Source organism: Eschscholzia californica, unplaced genomic scaffold (genome assembly GCF_041429995.1).
Source record: "Eschscholzia californica isolate CP2 unplaced genomic scaffold, dmEscCali1.0.p SCAF_4, whole genome shotgun sequence".
Taxonomy (NCBI): domain Eukaryota; kingdom Viridiplantae; phylum Streptophyta; class Magnoliopsida; order Ranunculales; family Papaveraceae; genus Eschscholzia; species Eschscholzia californica.
In genome coordinates this window covers 41,873,579-41,891,000 of record NW_028238461.1, presented here as the reverse complement: position 1 = coordinate 41,891,000, position 17,422 = coordinate 41,873,579, and the positions used below count along the sequence as shown (strand labels likewise).

The window sequence follows — 17,422 nt, the reverse complement described above, 5'->3', positions numbered from 1 at the left end:
TCTTTTACATGGGCTTGTTAGCACATGAATAAGATGGAAATATTGGTTTTTATGTGGATATTCTCTGACGTGACACTTTAAGTTTTATAAGTTTTATAGTTTGAGTATCCCATTGTAGATGCTCTGAAATTAAATTTTTTATTCTGGACGATACTGAGGCTAGCAATGGAACAAAAAAAATTGAATTATTTTGTGCACGACTCAAGGGTAACTTCACTAGCATCGATTAAATTTCAAACCCACCTCTCACTTAATTTCTAACTATCTAAAACCTAAAATTTTATAAAACTATGAGAATCCCCAAATTGGTAACCATCAAACAATCAAACCTAGACTTTATAATGAGTTAGAATTTTTCTCCAAAATTTTCATACTCACCTTGATTTAGTTGATGGTAACTTTTCATCCCAAAATTGGTAACCATCAAACATTCAAACCTAGACTTTATAATGAGTTAGAACTTTTCTCCAAAATTTTCATACTCACCTTGATTTAGTTGATGGTAACTTTTCATCCCAAAATTGGTAACCATCAAACCTAAACTTTATAATGTGCAACTTGCATAGATATTCATAAGAATGAGGGAAATGTGTGGAGGAGACAGAAGATATACCAAGACAGACATAGTAGAAATAAAACAGATGGGTTGTCACCAACTGTTTTGGGTTGGTCATAAATGATTTGTGATTGGTAAATAAAAAACAGAAAGTGGACATTCACCTTCTGATTGGTAACTACTCTTCTTCTTCTCATCAAAAAAAAAATTACTCTTCTTCTGGTAATAACTTCAACTTTTAAGTTGCAGCTAAAAGAAGAGAAAAACATTTGCAGAGAGAAATGTTCAGTTTTAAGGGTTTGTCATCAACACCGAATACTGACAATAGTTTCAACAGTTCTTTGATAAGAAATTCACAATATAAGTTGTCTATTTCAAAGTATTTGAAAGTCATCATTAACAACTAACCATCAACTTTGATAATATCACACAATTATTCAACTTGATAGATCGAATAAGTACCTCGTGCAAAAATTGAAATTTTTTCTTTTGGTAGTAATGCATCCACGTCGTTTCAGAAAGTGATGTATGAACAAACGTTCTTTCAAAATGTCAATTCATGTCTAGTCCCAATTTAATGAGCTCGGACAAATAATACATTTTGAGCTAAATTAGGGTAGATTGTCATTTGGTACCGAAGAACAGCATGTAAAGATCTAAGTGTATCACAGAAAGAAATTGAAGTGAAGACGTTGACAGCAACCTAAATTCTAGGGTTCGCCGAAAACACCACTTGGAGCAGGAAAGCAGAGAAATGGAGAAACTCATATATCACTGTTGTCAGATTTCATCAAAATCACCCAAGAAAAAAAGAAGGCATCTACCATACAAATCATTGTCTTGTTTTGCTCATGAATAACAATCGACAACGGCAAATTTCATCACACATTTACCAATTTGTTCGAAATGGGTAAACAAGAAACTTTGTTCCTCAAAATAGTAGCAAGACTAGTACACTAAAGACACCTAGTAAAGCTATATATATCAACTAGTTAACTGTCAAAACAAGGACGCTATCTCAGTTATCATCAGCATTACCTGCTGCTGGTGAGTTTCCTTGCCCATCGTTTGAACCTGCCTCTACTTCTGGTTTACTTCCTCCACGAGCGTCAAGTGAACTGCTAGAAGCACCAGGACCAGTACCACGAGAGAATTCAGATGGGCCTGTGCTAGATGGCGGTGCACCACTGTTTCCACCACCTCCTAGACTGGCTTCGCCATGCATCATGTGCATCCCATTGTTTGGTCCTCCAGGTCTCATGACCATATGACTATGCATTGCCGCTTGCTGATGTTGTTGGTGCAACTGCTGATGTTGCTGCTGCTGGTGATGTTCTTGTTGGTGGGGGTTAAAATGCATGGCTGTATTTTGTGCGAAAGTTCCAGCTTGTTGCTGAGCTATAGCTGCTGCCTGCGGATGTTGCATAAAGTGTGCTCCTTGCTGCATCGCTGGATGAGTGGGCATCTGCAAATACCAAACTGGATTAGATGGTTTTATAAAGCTTTTCTACAAATACTAGTCACCTCCTTTGTACCTGGTCGGTTTTATTTAGGTGTTATCATATAAACAATCATATTTAGCGGACAGGAATTTGACAAACATAACTTGAATGTTGTAGTTTGAACATTAAGTACTAACTCAGGACTAGTTTTTGCTAAACGGGAGTAACTACAAAGATGGATAGTTATACAGCTAACATACCTGGGGAGATGCTTGAGCTGCTGGGGGTTGGGCATCAGCAATTGCCGCAAGATACATCAAGTTTTTTTGGAGCACAGCTTGGTACCTGAATGGTGCAAAGTATTTGCTTTTAATTAGCTCATGTAGTCCTAGAAGCTAGAACTGATATCGGATACACATATTAAGATGACTTTTTATTTTCATACAGATAATACGGTTAACTGGTGGAGTTGTTGGGTGAAGGATTCACGATCGGACAGCAGTTCCATTCCTAAGCGGTTTCTTTTGGTCTATTGGTAACAAATCAACCGCACGTGACTTAAATCATATGTATATTGTTTCATTAGTCTAAGTAAAATGTTTAAGCAAGCATCATCATTTTACTTCCAAGTCTTCCACAAATAAAAAATTTATGTTATACTACAACTCAACTGAAAGTATTGTATTTCTCCAATTCGTCGTTCCACTTTTGGGATAATCTAATTTCACACGTTCAACAACAAAGTTAAGGACTAGATGACCTTAAACTTAATTTTCGAATAGTAGTGGATTAAAGGTTTTGACTTCAAGTCTCAAAGTAGCCTGCATGTGAAAACATGAAAGGCCTTACAGTGTGAAGTAAATAATCATAGAAAGAAAAGTATGCACCAATTTAAACTAGCTCATAAAAGTACAAAAACAGTGAAATATATCATTGCACTTGGACCAAGGTTTTTGGCTTCTTTCATATGTTATTTTGACTCAAAAGTCAGCATCATACTAAATCTAAAGAAATGCTTACTTTCAATAAGCGCCCTATTCCTAACTATGTCATTTAACATTACCCACTTCGTTTTCTTCCAAGTAACTTTTTATCGTTTATAGTTAAAGAAACAAAAACATTAACAATTGGGTTTCACTTCCTAAAGCCAGAAATTCTGCTTGAAATATGAGATAGGTTGTCTATATATATATATATATATATATATATATATATATATATATATACTGCCAATATATGGAACCCACGACTATCTAAAAGCGCTAAGATTTGCAGAGACACACAAGAGATGAAGAGATTGACTCCGAATTGCGGGTGACCGAGCCTCTTCATAACTGAATTCCCAAGTAATTTCTAAAAAAAATTGTTTTTACTTTCCTCCTTTTCATTTCTTTGTTTTCTTAATATTTTACAGCCTTTTTCGTCTTTCTTTTCTCACTTTTGTTCTTCATTTCTTCTGTTCGTTCTCTTCATCTTTCTTTCCTTCTTCTTAGAGTCATTCCAATGCCAGGAAAGGAAGAAAAAGAACAAGTAGTGGTTATGTGGAGAAATTTTCAGAAATTAGTGCTTCGTCAAGACCCCGCATAATAAAAAAAAAAATTACTACCAAATGCCAAAACAATATGGGAATTGGGAAGTCTTTTAAGCAACCCAAACTCTAGAATGGGAGACTGTGAATGAAAGGTTTATTCATCAACTATTGAAAACGTATGATGAACTAATTCAATAGATGTGCTGAAAATCTTAATAGGGCCACTTAAATGAAGCCACATAATAACAAAGAAATTACCCCTAGAATATAGAGTAAATTCACTGACCATTGCCAGGATAACAAAGAGATTAATCTCATAACTGATAAATGGTAAGTGATTGGAGATGCATGATTGAGAAGAAAACTTCTCTGCACAACACACCACCATAACATACAAAGATTTCAGATGGTCTGGGTAATTGTGTTGCAGTGGAAGAACTTATGTATATCAGGACTTCCATATAACATGTGACGAGGAACTACTCCAATTAATGATACTTACTGCGCACATTCTGCTAGTTTTCCAAGATTTTGGTTATCCAATATAGCCAGAATCAACTTTTTGTTCTCGTCAAGATACTGCACAAAACATTAAACGAAAAGGTCAACAGTGGGCAACTTATTTGCTCCTGGTACAGGTAGAGCCGCAGCCGCTAACGATGACAACACATGGAAATATGGATAGTGAGACCAGAACGGATACATAATACACTAGCTTATTGGTTCATACTCCAGAGACACAAGAAACAAACGGATAGGTGTTAGTTTCTAACCAGGAATTGATCAATACCCTTCATAGTTTGGCACCGATACCATATGAACCGAAATATATCAGTGACTCTTGACCACAGTGGTCTCATAGATTCACGAGTATCAAATTATATACTAGAAAAAGTCTAGATTCTTATGTATTTAATTTAGTTTCGTAATAAAATTCTATATCCAATTCATTTATTAGATAATATCGAGTGACAAGCTGGATCAAAATAAATAACTCAAGCTAGATGAAAACCCCACACTATTTACTATTAATAAATAAATTAGCATTCAATTTCTACAAAGCAACCAAAACAGGAAGCCCTAACTTTCATCCCTGTGTTTTCTTATTAGACTGTTAAATCACACAACTTTTTTTCTTTTTTTCTCCAATAAGCAATTTTATCTCCCTCCCAAACCGAACTGAGTTCAAACAGTTTCATTCACTTAAAATTCTCTATACCCATATTGAATAAAGATCAAGTTTTGATTTTTCTAACTTCAAAACTATTTGATCAGAAAGATTGAAGAATAAAATCCAATTAGAGAGAAGAGAAGAAAATCGTTTACCTTTTGAATTTGTTCAGTTGTGATATTGGTGGGAGGAAATGATGGCATCATGGTCATTACCTGCGGTGGTTGTTGCTGCATATCGGTAATTTCTCTCCCCTAGATTGAAGTGAACTAAAAACCCTAAAGAAAAATATGCAGCCAAAACCCTAACCCTAAATGAAGAACAAGCAAAGTCCTAATGAGAAATGGCAGGAAGAGAGAGAAACAGAGGAGACAGAGAGAGAAAGTGGAATTTAGGATTTCAAAGTAATGGATGGTTCAGTTTAGGGCGTGTGAGTTGGAATTTTTTTTACCGATTTGGTGATTGTTTATTGGATGTTGAGTTTCAACACCGTCCGACTTACGTTAGTTAGCACGTGCTAATATTTTAATGGGTTTTACAAACTAAAGATTTTGTTCACCTACTTGTGTGTCAGGTAATGTGAGGAGACAGTTCTTTCATATCCAACCAAGGCTTTGGGTGTGAGTAACTAGTTCTATAGGCACCTTCAATATATGCTATGGGGAATTATGTAATTTATAAGGGGACCTGTTATTACCATCCCAAAATCTAAAATGCTCTTCATAGTTCTAATGATATATGCATATAGGCCATAGCCCACATCATTGCAGGACGAGTTTTTCATAGTTCATGAAGAATGTAAAGTTTTGAACATATCATTTCTTTATTTTTTTTGTTTCAACTTTCTTGGTGATGATGTCGAAAGACGATTTTCTCGTTACTTTTTTATGATGAGATCTATGATTAGAGATCGAAATTCTTTCATTTGTTTGGTAGAATAAAGCATGCGTGCATAAAAACACAGAAGACACTCTGACTCTCAGGTCATTGAGATGTTTTTGCTGTTTTATTAATGGAATGAATTCAACGTTTGAGTTTGGAATTCAATCTGTCATCTCTTTTCTGGGACAAACCCGATATGCTTATATAGGTAGGGTAGTTTGTCTTGATGCTCGACTGAGATGATGCGATGAGAAGGCACTAGCTTGATTATAGCCACGTGTTGATGGTCGTTAGGCGGATATACTATGATGATTGGCTTGCGCATCTTCTGCAACTGTTAGATATTCTTAAATATAGGGTTTGTGCATAGAAAGTGGGTTTTTGGCTCTTCTCGGAGCTCGGCCAGACTGAGCTCAATTGGTTGATCCCTCCTCTCCAGACCTCAAGTTAGGCCAGTGTTCAGGTTGGGTAAATCTTGGATCAGGTCCACCTTCCCATACCTCAAGGTAACACAAGACTCAAGGTGGCGAGCTGATTTCCGTAGACCTCCCTTACTGTTCCGAGACCCAAAAAAGAGCTCTTATCAGAGTTGGCTTGGTATTTCTTCTTTGCTTCCTGCTGAGCCAGAGTAGGCTTTAAAGTGCCTACGAAACTCAGAACGACCTCCCGTGCTAGGGGTTAGGTGGCAAGGTTCTTTCGGATTTCACTTCCCTGGTGACTTTGACTTGGGTCGTTTCTCTCATATTTTAGTCAATTTGTTGACTTTTAGACTTGGTGAAAGTTGACGAGAGGGTTCTTTGTCTTTTTAAATATGCAACTCTATAAAATCAATATTTTAAGTTTTAAACTACACCCATGAGTTAAAGTTGTGAGTTGAGCTCTACTTCGTTGTTTCTCCAATTCATGTTTTCGCCATCCCCTTTCAGAGTTGTCTTTGGATCAACATTGTTAGGTGTAAAACTTAGATATCGTGGTTGACGCCATTCATTTTTCTTCGAGGGGCACTAACTTTTGAAACCACCTCATAATCTCATGATCTCTTGGTAACCTAATCATTCCTCTTATTACCGTGCGCTTTGCCACACGCCTCATTCTTAATAGCCATTTGAACTTTTTGGGATTCCGCCTCATCATTACAGCAGATCTCTTGCTTTGTTGTAAATCCTTTTCTCTTACCGCCAAATTCATTTCAATGCATTTGCAAAATTTTCCTTCCCTTGTGCTTGATGTCAAGTGTGTCCTGCCGTTTTCTCGACTATTAGATTTGAGGTCTCCTTCAGCCCTTCCACCAAACTTCGGCGAACAAGCCTATCTTTCTCGTCGTAGTCGCTCCATTAACCACCGTAGTTCTCAACCTCACAAACAATATCAACGTCTGCCACTTGTTTCTCGGGGGTGTCATCAGAAATTTGAAGCTTGTCTTAGCCATCCGAACTACGTCTGTCCTAGACGTTCTCGCCTTACCGTTCCCAGATACCCTCCATCGTCTCATCCTTTGTACATCCCCTCGTGCTTCGGTTGCTTCCTTTTTATTTGTTGATTTTCTTCCATCAGAACCTTCTTCTTTAACTGAATCTCTTACTGTTGTCTTGTCTATCATTCTGGATCCCATCTTCGATATTAATGAGGCTACTCCTTGGTCCCAGCGCCATTGCGACTTTTCCAGCATTCTCACTCATGTAGATATCTTTGTCTTGCGATGAGAGAACTCCATTCTCGAAGAATTCAAACTAATTTATCCTTTATTTAAAGAACGATATTTTAGGATCTCGGATCGCTACCTGAGTTTTTATGCCACCTGTAAGGCACGGTTGTGCTTTTCCTGTCCTTCTTTCTTCGTAGAAATTTTGGAGCACTTTGGGTTCAAACCTTATCAGCTTAATCCTAATTCCATAGCTATTACCATAACTTTCTCTGTGGTATGTAAAGTGGAGCTCCAACTCGTCCTTATATTTATGTTCTTACCCAGTTTTACCATATAAAATGAGACAGCGTCAATTCTTCCTAGTATTACTTCCTGCAGAGTGGCGTCATTTATTGCTACCAAGACTACATGGAAAGACTACAAGGATAAATACTTATTTGCTCACTCTAGAGAAGCTAATAAGTGGTTTGCCATTTTTCCTAACTATTCTGCTTTTGAAACTGATAACGTTTCCCAGCTTTTGCCCGCAGCAAGCGATTTGCCAGACATCGCTACTGTTAAAAAGACATTTGTGCTAGTCACCACAACTTCGAGCTGCACCGACGATAGATCACACTGAAGATTTCATCGGATCAAAGTTCTTATTTTCTTGGGGGTTTTCAAGCTTTAATCCACCCATAACCACTCTTAACGAAACAACATCTCTCTGACATATCAAAGTTAGAGAAAAGGAAGTCGAATATTACTAGTTTGAGGTCAGGTATTTGTTATTATCATCCACATCTAACTTTTCCTTTTTGACAAGTCATGTTTACTTTTAATGTGTATTTCGATTATCGTTCATTTCATCATTATAACTTCTTATCCTACCGTCGGTCAACTTCCGTTTCTTTTGATCAGCTTCCCATTTCATTCCCACCCCTTTTTTTACCCGAATTAATTTCGGACTATATACTGGCTAGATGTTGACTGCTTTTGCCCTCCGATCAGATAGTCACACGTAGCATCTTGCTTCAACCACTTGTCTTTCATACATGGGGCCTGAAAATTTAGTCGGGCTCATCACTTAACCTTACGTCTCAAGAGCCCATCTTCTTTTACATAAGAGAACTATACTATCAACCATAATTTACTCTTTGATCTCGGAGGATACTATATTACAGATATGAATGTTCTCCTTTGGCGCCCATGTTTTGTCTCTCATCTCCCAACTAATTTTTTGTCGCTTACTTCTGTCTCGGGTTATTGAAAAAAATCTAACCTTTTATTTTAACTCCTTAGCCTTTTCACTTCCACCCTTATTCGCAATACAATTACGATCCTTTGTAGGCCTAGTTCGGTGTTTATACCCATGCTATGACAGCGATCACAATTACCAGGTGTCTGACTCGTTTCTTTACTTTGAGAATCGAGCAGGCATGGTCACTTTGTTTAGAGATTACTGGCGGGATAACTCATAACAATTTGTTGGTTCCTACTTGCGGACATCTTCGTTTCCTTTTGGAATTTTGGTTGTCCGTTTTATTCATTTTCAATGCTGTAGGATGCTAGTACAAGTTTCATCTTTCAGTCAACCAGACGAACTCTTAGGATTAAATCCCGTTTCATTTTCCAGATGAGTTGTCGGATACACAAACCACATAATGAAGAATACTTTTCAATCTGAGATATATTATGCAAAAATTCAATTCATACCCTCCATTTTTGTCCTTCCCTCAACCCTCCACCTGCAAAAATTTTATTCATCCGTCCATTTTGGTCCCTCCCCTGCCCTCCACCTAATGTGGCAACATAGGGACCAAATGGAGGGATAAATAGAATTTTAGATATGTATATTTTTTTTTGAATTGTCCAGCGTGCCTCGAACGCTTGACCTTTAAGGTGAAAGACTATACCTCTTACCTCTCCAACCAAAGGTTGTTGGCAGATATGTCTATTTTGTAAGGTTAAATGGTTTATGTCGTAAGTCAATCCCAAATTGGTGGTGAGATGAAGTTTGATGCTCCTCTAAAGAGGTTAAACACCCTTCCCTAGTGAGGCCTTTTAAAACCGTGAGGCCTAGATGTGCCAAAGCGGACAGTATCACTAGCAGCCCGAAAGGCTGGTCCGCACCATCCTATAACAGGTTATCAACACGATTTGCTCTACTGTGATGTGGTCCTGGGAGGGTGTGTTGTAAAGCAATTCCGCATTGGTGGCGAGACGAAATGTGGTGCGCCTCTTAAGAGGTTAAGCACCCTTTCCTAGTGAGGCCTTTTAAAACTGTGAAGCCCAGGTGTGTCAAAGCGGACAGTATCACTAGCAGTCTGGAAGGCTAGTCCGCACCATCCTCTAACTGTTTCATGTTTAATGCATTTATTTCCCAACAAAAATAAAAATAAAAATAAATAGATTCTCTACCTCTTTTTCTCTCTCTAGAACTCGGGCTTAACCAGCAGAATAACTCACCTAGTTGAAGAAGAGATTCCGTTTCATGTCCAGAGTTAATAGCGGAGAAGAAGAGATAATAATATTCAAGTTCTTTAGTCCTCATAGTTTATTCATTTCTACTCCAACAACCCTTCTGTATTAAGCTTAAAGCCGACACCATTTTTTATACTACTAATTGATCTATAATGTGATGGGAGGAATAAAAAAACCCTAACTTTGAGATTTTGATCAATTGGACTGATTAATCCTGGCTTCAGAATTCTTAAAAGGGTTATTTCCTGTAAGAAGTAGAAGATCATCTGGAATCGTTCCTTATGTAGTATTGGATCGAGGAGGATGTAGTAGTAGTAATTCTAGAATGGATTTGAATTTGTTCAAGTTTTGTTCTGGTCTTAAAACCCTAGGTTACTTGATAGTACTAATTGTTGTAGCAATAATTTCAGTTTCTTATTATGCTGTGGTTGTTGTTACTTGGGGCCCTAAGCTTATTCATGGAGGTCTTCAATCAGTTCTCTCCTTTCTCATTGTTGCAGTATTTCACCTCCTGGTAAGATACCCACTCTTGTTTCATTCATAATTTACCTAAATTATGTGCTATTCTAACATTTGGGACTTCAAATTGGTATAATTTTGGAAACATTGAATAATCTGGGGTTACACAATATTCAATATGCTTTAGAATTCTGATCAAATGACTGGTTTAAAATTTTTGAACTGGTTGGGTTCTGGCAGTGTTGTGACTTGAGAGTTTTGAAGTGTATACCGAAAAAAAAATATATTTTACCATTTTCGTTCATTCTCACACTATTATGGTTGTATTGCTAAGTACTTAATACCATTCCTAGTGTATCAATTCGTTCGGCGAGTGTACTAGCTATTTGGTATCGAGCCACCCTGAGATTCATAACTTGAGTTACAGAAGAGGTGGGCGATAAAGATTGATTAAGGTGCATTTGTGTTAATTTATGTGTGGTTACCATCACGTTAGATGATAGTTGTCGAGTAGAGCTATCTGTATGGTACTGCTATGACTTATATTACATAATCAGATCTCTGTTGCTTATCCAATCCCTACGCCTGCTTGAACAACACATATAGTCTTTGTACCTAAGGTAGGATTTTAAGATTCAGACTCTAGCCTGACAAACCAACGCTCCTTAAAGTCGGTCTATGCAGTATTTCTTTGAGCTACAAATAGTTGGATTTATCATATGCAAGGCCATATATAGAAGTTTATGTGACACCACTATGTTGGTATCAATATCTGACGCAGTACAAGGTGAGTTTAGTGAAGAAAGCCAGGCAACCACGCGCACGCTCACACACACACGCACATGTATTTCTTGACTTTGTTATTAGGTCTTTCATTTTTTTAATACCATTTCTTGTACCTTTGGATTAACAAATTTTAATTATACATACATGTTGTTAACTTAGGTTGTGTTTGTGTTTTTATTTTTGTGGGTTTGAAATCCATATTGGGTCCAAATTCAGATTTCAGATAATTGCTTTTCAATTAATTTTTTTTTTAAAATTTAGCTGAATTGGGTCCTTGTTTGAATTGGTTGAAAAAGAGCCCACTCATTTCAGACTTCAAAACAAGTCTCAAAAGAAGGCTCCAAGTTCTAAAATATGTTAAATGACGTTTAAACCATGTGATTTAGGAAAATCTTCTCTATCCCATATTTAATTATTTCATTACCGCGCACACAACCACCACCACCACCACCAAACAACCACTACCACTACCACCACCACACCACCAAACAACCACTACCACCACCACACCACCACCACACCACCATCGCCATAGTACCACCACCACGGTGCGACCACACAGTCCACACACCACCAACCCCTACCACCACCACCACAACAACAACACCACCCCACCACTGCACCACAGTGTGTGTGTGTGTGTGAGAGAGAGAGAGAGAGGGAGGGAGGGAGGACTAAATGTTTTCCAGTTGAGGTGAATGAGAGAAGGAAAAAGAGAGAGAATACAATCCCAGTGGTTAATGATGCATGTAAGTATGATGTTATTGACCTATGCAGCTCTTTTATGTGGATCATTACTATCAGTAGGCAGTAGCTCTTCTAGTCATTACATTTCGAAAAAACATGGAGGTTATCAGTAAAAACAATTATTTTTTAAAGGGATGAATAATTTTTTTTGTTAAGAAGATCAATCAAGTATGTATACTTCAAAATTTCATTTCCGACCCAATGGTTCAGATTATAATGTAAAATAATTAAGCCAATTCAAATTCAACCAATTCAAATTCACACACACAAAAAAACAAACACTTAGAGATGTACCTTATGCTCCTTACAGGATCATGTGCAAGTCTATACAAGATTTACATACAATATCTCAAATTAGAATTCACCTAGTTATTAGAGTGTGCAAGTATCCACACAGAAAAAAAACACTAAAAAGGATTATCCATGTAACGTTAGTACCAAGGTCTTAAATTTCCCTTGCGGTCTATATTTTGGTTGGGATGGAAATGGAAATATTTTATAGAAATATTACAGTCAGTGTGGAAACAACTACAAATTTATAGAATGACGAAAACTTGTAGCAAATGATTGGTATATGATTTAATTCTTTAAGACAAGATTAATAAGTAATAAGGAAGAACAAAGTGTATTTTACTGTACTTTAACCACGATTGATGAAGGGTAATAAGGAAAATCAGTAGCATTCGTTACGACGTTGCTGTAAAATGTGAAAAGCTGACATAGTACGATATTGTATATCATATTTATTTTTTGTTGTCTATATATGGGTATCAGACAAGTTATTATATTTTATGGAACTTCTAGTGGAATCACCGAAATATTTCCGTTTCCAACTGAAACGAAATCTTACTGTTTTTTTTTTTTTGCATTATTTCCACCGAAATGACCAAAGTAACAAAATGTTTCTGCTGTCTTAATATTTTTTACTCATTTTCTCCCAATGTTGGGCAAAACATATACTCCTTAGAACTATTTTGTTATTGCGGTCATTTCGATCGAAATAATGCAAAGGAAACATGTGCAGTTGTCTCTGAAAGGAATATTCCGTAATTTCGTTTCAGTTCTTAAAAGTTAATTTAAATTGAAGCTACTTTTTCAACTTGAGGAGAGTGTTGGGTGTGTGAATCTTAAGTGTCACGCTTATGGTGTTGGAAAAATTTGTGGTTTACTTCTTAAAAATGAAATTTTTTCTTATATTAAAACTTCATTCTATGTTGCAGCTCATAATGTTGACATGGAGCTATCTTATGGTAGTTTTTAGGGATCCTGGTTCTGTCCCTGAGAATTGGAGACCTGTATTAGATGAAGAGAATTTGGAAGCAGGTAGTGCTACTTCTATGACTTTGCCAGAATATGTTGACTCTGAAACTAGGGAGTCTACATGGCCTCCACCAGAAAGGACAGATGGTAGACCGCCTGCAGGGTACTGTAGTCGATGTCAAAATGGCAAGCCGCCACGTTGCCATCATTGCTCTGTTTGTAAGTTGGATTCTAGGTTCTCCCTCATCACATTTTATGTCGTTATTGTAGTTTCGTTCTTCGTTATATTCCTTCATCTTTTAATACTTAGCATGGATGTGCTGTGTGCCACTGTCCTAGATAAATTGGCTATTTAATCAATACAACAGATAGTTACGATTCAAAAACTTCTACAAATTACAATTCCAAGTCTCCGTCAGGCACTTTTTTCTTTAGATGGAACACGAATGAAGGAAAAAATTTAGTATGCGGGATGCAAATTGAATCTAAGTAAGTGGGTCAGACAGCCACAGATCCTACTATCTAGCTGTTCCAGCCGATCACTATAAACAGTAATCTTCATTATTTACTTTTTATTTTGAAACACGAATAACCTTTTTTCACCAATGAGTTTATGTATCGATGCGACCATGAGAATCCTAACTGTGTTTACTCCCTCAGGAGCGTTCCTCATGCTACCGCATAGTTAATTAAAAAACAAGTATCTTGAGACCGTCAAACTTAGAAGGAAAATAATGACATAAACTCCTATACACACCAAAACTATCACTATGAAGTATCATTGAAGGCCATTTCGGGAGTTCGGAAGTGTAAGCTAGTTGATTTTCCTTAACAATCCTACAATGGTTAAGACGTGTATGCTTGTATCCATGTTTTTTATTTGTTAAACATGAATGACAAATGTGTTTATCTCTGTAATGTAGCAGTTCTCAGTCCTAGCAGTTGTCAGTGCTATTATACTTAATGCTGAAGTTGTTTGAAATATATTCTTTCGAGGTGGTTCTCCTTTTCAGTCTTGTTTGATTTTCTTTCCAACCCAAAATGTCAAATGATCTCAACTTTAATTTCTTTTAAACACTTTCTTGTGCTGCAAATTTGAGGGATGGGAAAAAAAATCATTTTTAAACCACTGAACAACAATTAATATGTTACTGATATTGCTGGATTAAGCGTGTTGTAGCATTCTAGAGTTAATATACTCTCTGGGGCGTATTTCTTTCAGGCCAAAAATGTGTTCTCAAGATGGATCACCACTGCATATGGGTTGTAAACTGTGTAGGAGCACAGAATTACAAATTCTTTCTTCTTTTCCTGGTACATGCTTTCATTGACACTCAATTTGCTTAATTACTTGCAAAATTGCATCATGTTTGGTTTATTCTAAAACTTATATGTCGCCATAGTTGGATACTCCTATTCTGTTCCTTAATGATAAACTTATTACAATTGGAAGTTGGAAAGTATCATATATGCCATACTTATTTGGTCTATTTTAAGTGGCGTATTTATTCTTTCCTTTTTTTGTCTATATGCTTGTAATATGACGCCCCAGATTTTTGAACTGAGATTCAACCCTGCACCATGACTCAGATTCATGAACTTTTAGTAACTCATATGATTAGGTGAATTCTGGATTGTCAATTAAAGGTGTCAGTCTGGCTAACAAGCACAACTTAAAGTGCTATGGAAGTACATATAATTTTCTTCAAAAAACTCGGTTCCCATCCAGGAAACTTTATAATCTGCTTTAATTTTAAGCTGAACATTTATGTCGCCAACAAGCACACACCATAGAGAAATCTTACATTTTAACTACGAAGCGCCGATACTCCTTAGTATTTTTTCACCATGTTCAGTACTTGGGCACTTGGTACTCGTGTCAGATACACGCAATCGCTTTAATGGGCACACAACGAGTTTTTTGTCTGTATATTTGGTTTGTACTTCCACGATCTTATCCTCATTTTGGCCCTATTTTCAGTCGTCGTATCTGACACCATCTACTGCCGAGGAACAGTACCCGTATCTGACACCTGGGTTACTTTTGTTTGCTGCTTAGGTTTATACCTTTCTGGAGACAACATTGGATACTGTTGTATTATTGCCATATTTTATTAAATTTTTCGGAGAAGCCAGGAGTCATTCCAGCTCACCAGGAAACCTAGCTGCAATAGTTGTTGCTTTTGGTAAATTTTCAATCTCTACATTTTTTATGGTCATCTCATATATCAACCTTGGAGTCACCTTCCATTGATATGACCAATCTTGTGTCTTGATTGATGCAGTTATCAATTTAGCTTTTGCACTGAGCCTACTGTGTTTCGTAATTATGCATGCATCTCTCTTGTCAACCAACACCACTACAATAGAGGTAAAATAACCTCTACATTATCTATTTAAAATTGCTTCAAGGTTCCTTTATTTGTTGTACTCAGAAATTTAATAGATTGTTCTTCATTTTCTAAGTAAAGTATTATGCATGCAATGCCTAGTTTAGTGGAAAGAGCAGTTTAATGTTGTATGTAAACTATATTCTTTCAAGTTACAACTTTGAACTCGGTTTACAAATTACGATTGAACTTATCTGAACCACTAGTCAAGCGCATCACGACGTTGGCAAAAGCAAAAAATAATTAGAACAACAAAGAATAGCATAAATAAAGAACTACATTGTTTATCTTTTCGCTGTTCAACATGGACATCTAGATCTGTATTTGATACCGGTACAACGTGTTGGACGCGATCACTCGACAATCTAAAAGAATCCCAAAACATGAAGACAACATTTTTCGTCTTAGTAATTAGGTCATTTGTTTTTTACTTGCAACTTTTTTTTTCATACTTTTGTACCGACCCTGCTAAGTTATGCACAAACTATCACATTAAACATAATGACGTGACTGAGACTGAGTATTCAACAAATATATCCGATTATCGGGGTATGAATATACTTGTATACGTATTCCACACATGAAAAAGTATAGAAAATGAGTATCCCATGTATCTATTTTACATGGCTTTGTTGTAATCTTTTTTTTATTTATGTAATGGAATATTTTGAGTAGCCCATTATTGCTAAAGCTGGTGATCCTACATAGCACGAGTTATCCACGTGTATTCATATTAAACTGAACACTAGGGTAGTCTGGTTCTTACTCTAATGGGAATATTGAAATTGGATTCTGATACTTAAATTATGATCCACAATTTTCGAAGTCCCACTGTTTTATTCCATTGGCACTGCAACACTAGTTATTTGAACTACCAGATTGATATTTTCTTCGACTTCTCTTCATTGCTTTAGAAAGTACTTGAAAGAGTATATGTTCTTCAACTAACGGAAATATCGGTTGCCTAAATTTTGACCTCAGTTAGTAATGATATCGTTTCCTTCACATTTATTTGAATATGTTTCAGGTTTATGAGAAGAAAAGGTCGGTTAGGTGGAAATATGATTTGGGTCGGAAGAGAAATTTCGAGCAGGTAAAAAAAACTAACTGGCTCAATCTTCATTATTATTTTTATTTTCGATATTTTATTCTTACACAGTTTTTTCACTGAAGGTTTTTGGCAAAAGGAAGTTATTCTGGTTCCTCCCATTGTTCGACAAAGAAGATTTAGAAAACATTCCAGGACTTCGAGGCCTGGATTTTCCAACACGTTTAGATTCCGAAGTATGAGGCTTTGAAAAAATTGATTTAAAATTCTACATGCTGTAACTGCAATGTCGTTAGCTTTGAGTGTATTATTGTTTAAACTATTAGAGTTACGGCTTTCCTTAAAATCAAAGAACATTTATTCAAAGAAAGAAACAAGATTGTGTAGCTCTATGATTGTTTCCTTGTGTAAAGATTTGATACTGTCGTGGGCCTATTTCTCCTGTTCTTTTTTTCTTCGGCCCACTTTCACAAACCCCAACCCGGAGTCTTCTCGACTTGGTCCATCGCGTGGTATTAGTTACACACAAGCCCTAGAATAAAGAGGAGTGTAATTACGAGGGCGCCTCCTCGAAGTGTTATTAGCGCTCTCCACAAGGCAATCCCGTGCTAGACTAAGATGAAAAGGCAAACAAGAGAGGGAGACCCCTATGGTGGCGGTGGAAGTATAGAACGCCTCAATTTTTAACTTCGCTTTAGGCCTTCCAAATGTTTGGATCGAACCTGATATATTTCGGTCGCTACCATAAGGATCTACTTCTCTTGTTTGGTTTTTCATCTTGGTCTAGCAAGGGTTCGCTCTTAAGTCTTATTGGGGGTTGTAAAATGTCCTCCGTAATCCAATTTTGTAGTGAAGGCGCAAGCATAATTGCAGGTAAGGAACACCCGAATAGAATTTTAATGCAATAATAAAATGTACATGCTGCTTCCCCATTATATTCATTCACCAACGCCTATGAAAATATTTTGTCGTCTTTCATTTTACAATTCGAATAAATATCAAAAGTACATGAAATAAAAAGTCTTTCAAAGAAAAACAAAAG

The 17,422-nt window shown here is 36.7% G+C and overlaps 2 protein-coding genes across 2 annotated transcripts; one reads left to right on the top strand and one right to left on the bottom strand.

The window, feature by feature from the left end:
• Positions 1-1,311: 1,311 nt before the first annotated feature.
• Positions 1,312-5,269, bottom strand: LOC147544787 (GRF1-interacting factor 2-like). The gene is made up of 4 exons (XM_086636201.1): positions 4,856-5,269; positions 4,032-4,108; positions 2,259-2,343; positions 1,312-2,021 (listed from the first exon to the last, which is right to left on the bottom strand). Exons 1-4 carry the CDS (start codon positions 4,934-4,936, stop codon positions 1,575-1,577), a joined length of 690 nt encoding a protein of 229 aa, XP_086492327.1. The 5' UTR covers positions 4,937-5,269; the 3' UTR covers positions 1,312-1,574.
• A 4,319-nt stretch (positions 5,270-9,588) lies between these two features.
• Positions 9,589-16,754, top strand: LOC147544786 (DHHC-type zinc finger family protein). Its single transcript, XM_086636437.1, has 7 exons — positions 9,589-10,204; positions 12,903-13,161; positions 14,165-14,256; positions 15,002-15,128; positions 15,228-15,313; positions 16,360-16,425; positions 16,506-16,754. Exons 1-7 carry the CDS (start codon positions 10,016-10,018, stop codon positions 16,620-16,622), a joined length of 936 nt encoding a protein of 311 aa, XP_086492563.1. The 5' UTR covers positions 9,589-10,015; the 3' UTR covers positions 16,623-16,754.
• The last annotated feature ends 668 nt before the right edge of the window (positions 16,755-17,422 follow it).

What these genes read in the sequence shown, in the direction of transcription:
- LOC147544787 (XM_086636201.1), bottom strand. Translation starts at nt 4,936, where the DNA reads ATGCAGCAACAACCACCGCAGGTAATGACCATGATGCCATCATTTCCT. An exon ending in AAACTAGCAGAATGTGCGCA is followed by an intron (nt 2,344 to 4,031) that starts GTAAGTATCATT and finishes TGCACCATTCAG; the next exon opens with GTACCAAGCTGTGCTCCAAA. An exon ending in CAGCTCAAGCATCTCCCCAG is followed by an intron (nt 2,022 to 2,258) that starts GTATGTTAGCTG and finishes TGGTATTTGCAG; the next exon opens with ATGCCCACTCATCCAGCGAT.
- LOC147544786 (XM_086636437.1), top strand. Translation starts at nt 10,016, where the DNA reads ATGGATTTGAATTTGTTCAAGTTTTGTTCTGGTCTTAAAACCCTAGGT. An exon ending in AATTCTTTCTTCTTTTCCTG is followed by an intron (nt 14,257 to 15,001) that starts GTACATGCTTTC and finishes TTTGCTGCTTAG; the next exon opens with GTTTATACCTTTCTGGAGAC. An exon ending in TGCAATAGTTGTTGCTTTTG is followed by an intron (nt 15,129 to 15,227) that starts GTAAATTTTCAA and finishes TGATTGATGCAG; the next exon opens with TTATCAATTTAGCTTTTGCA.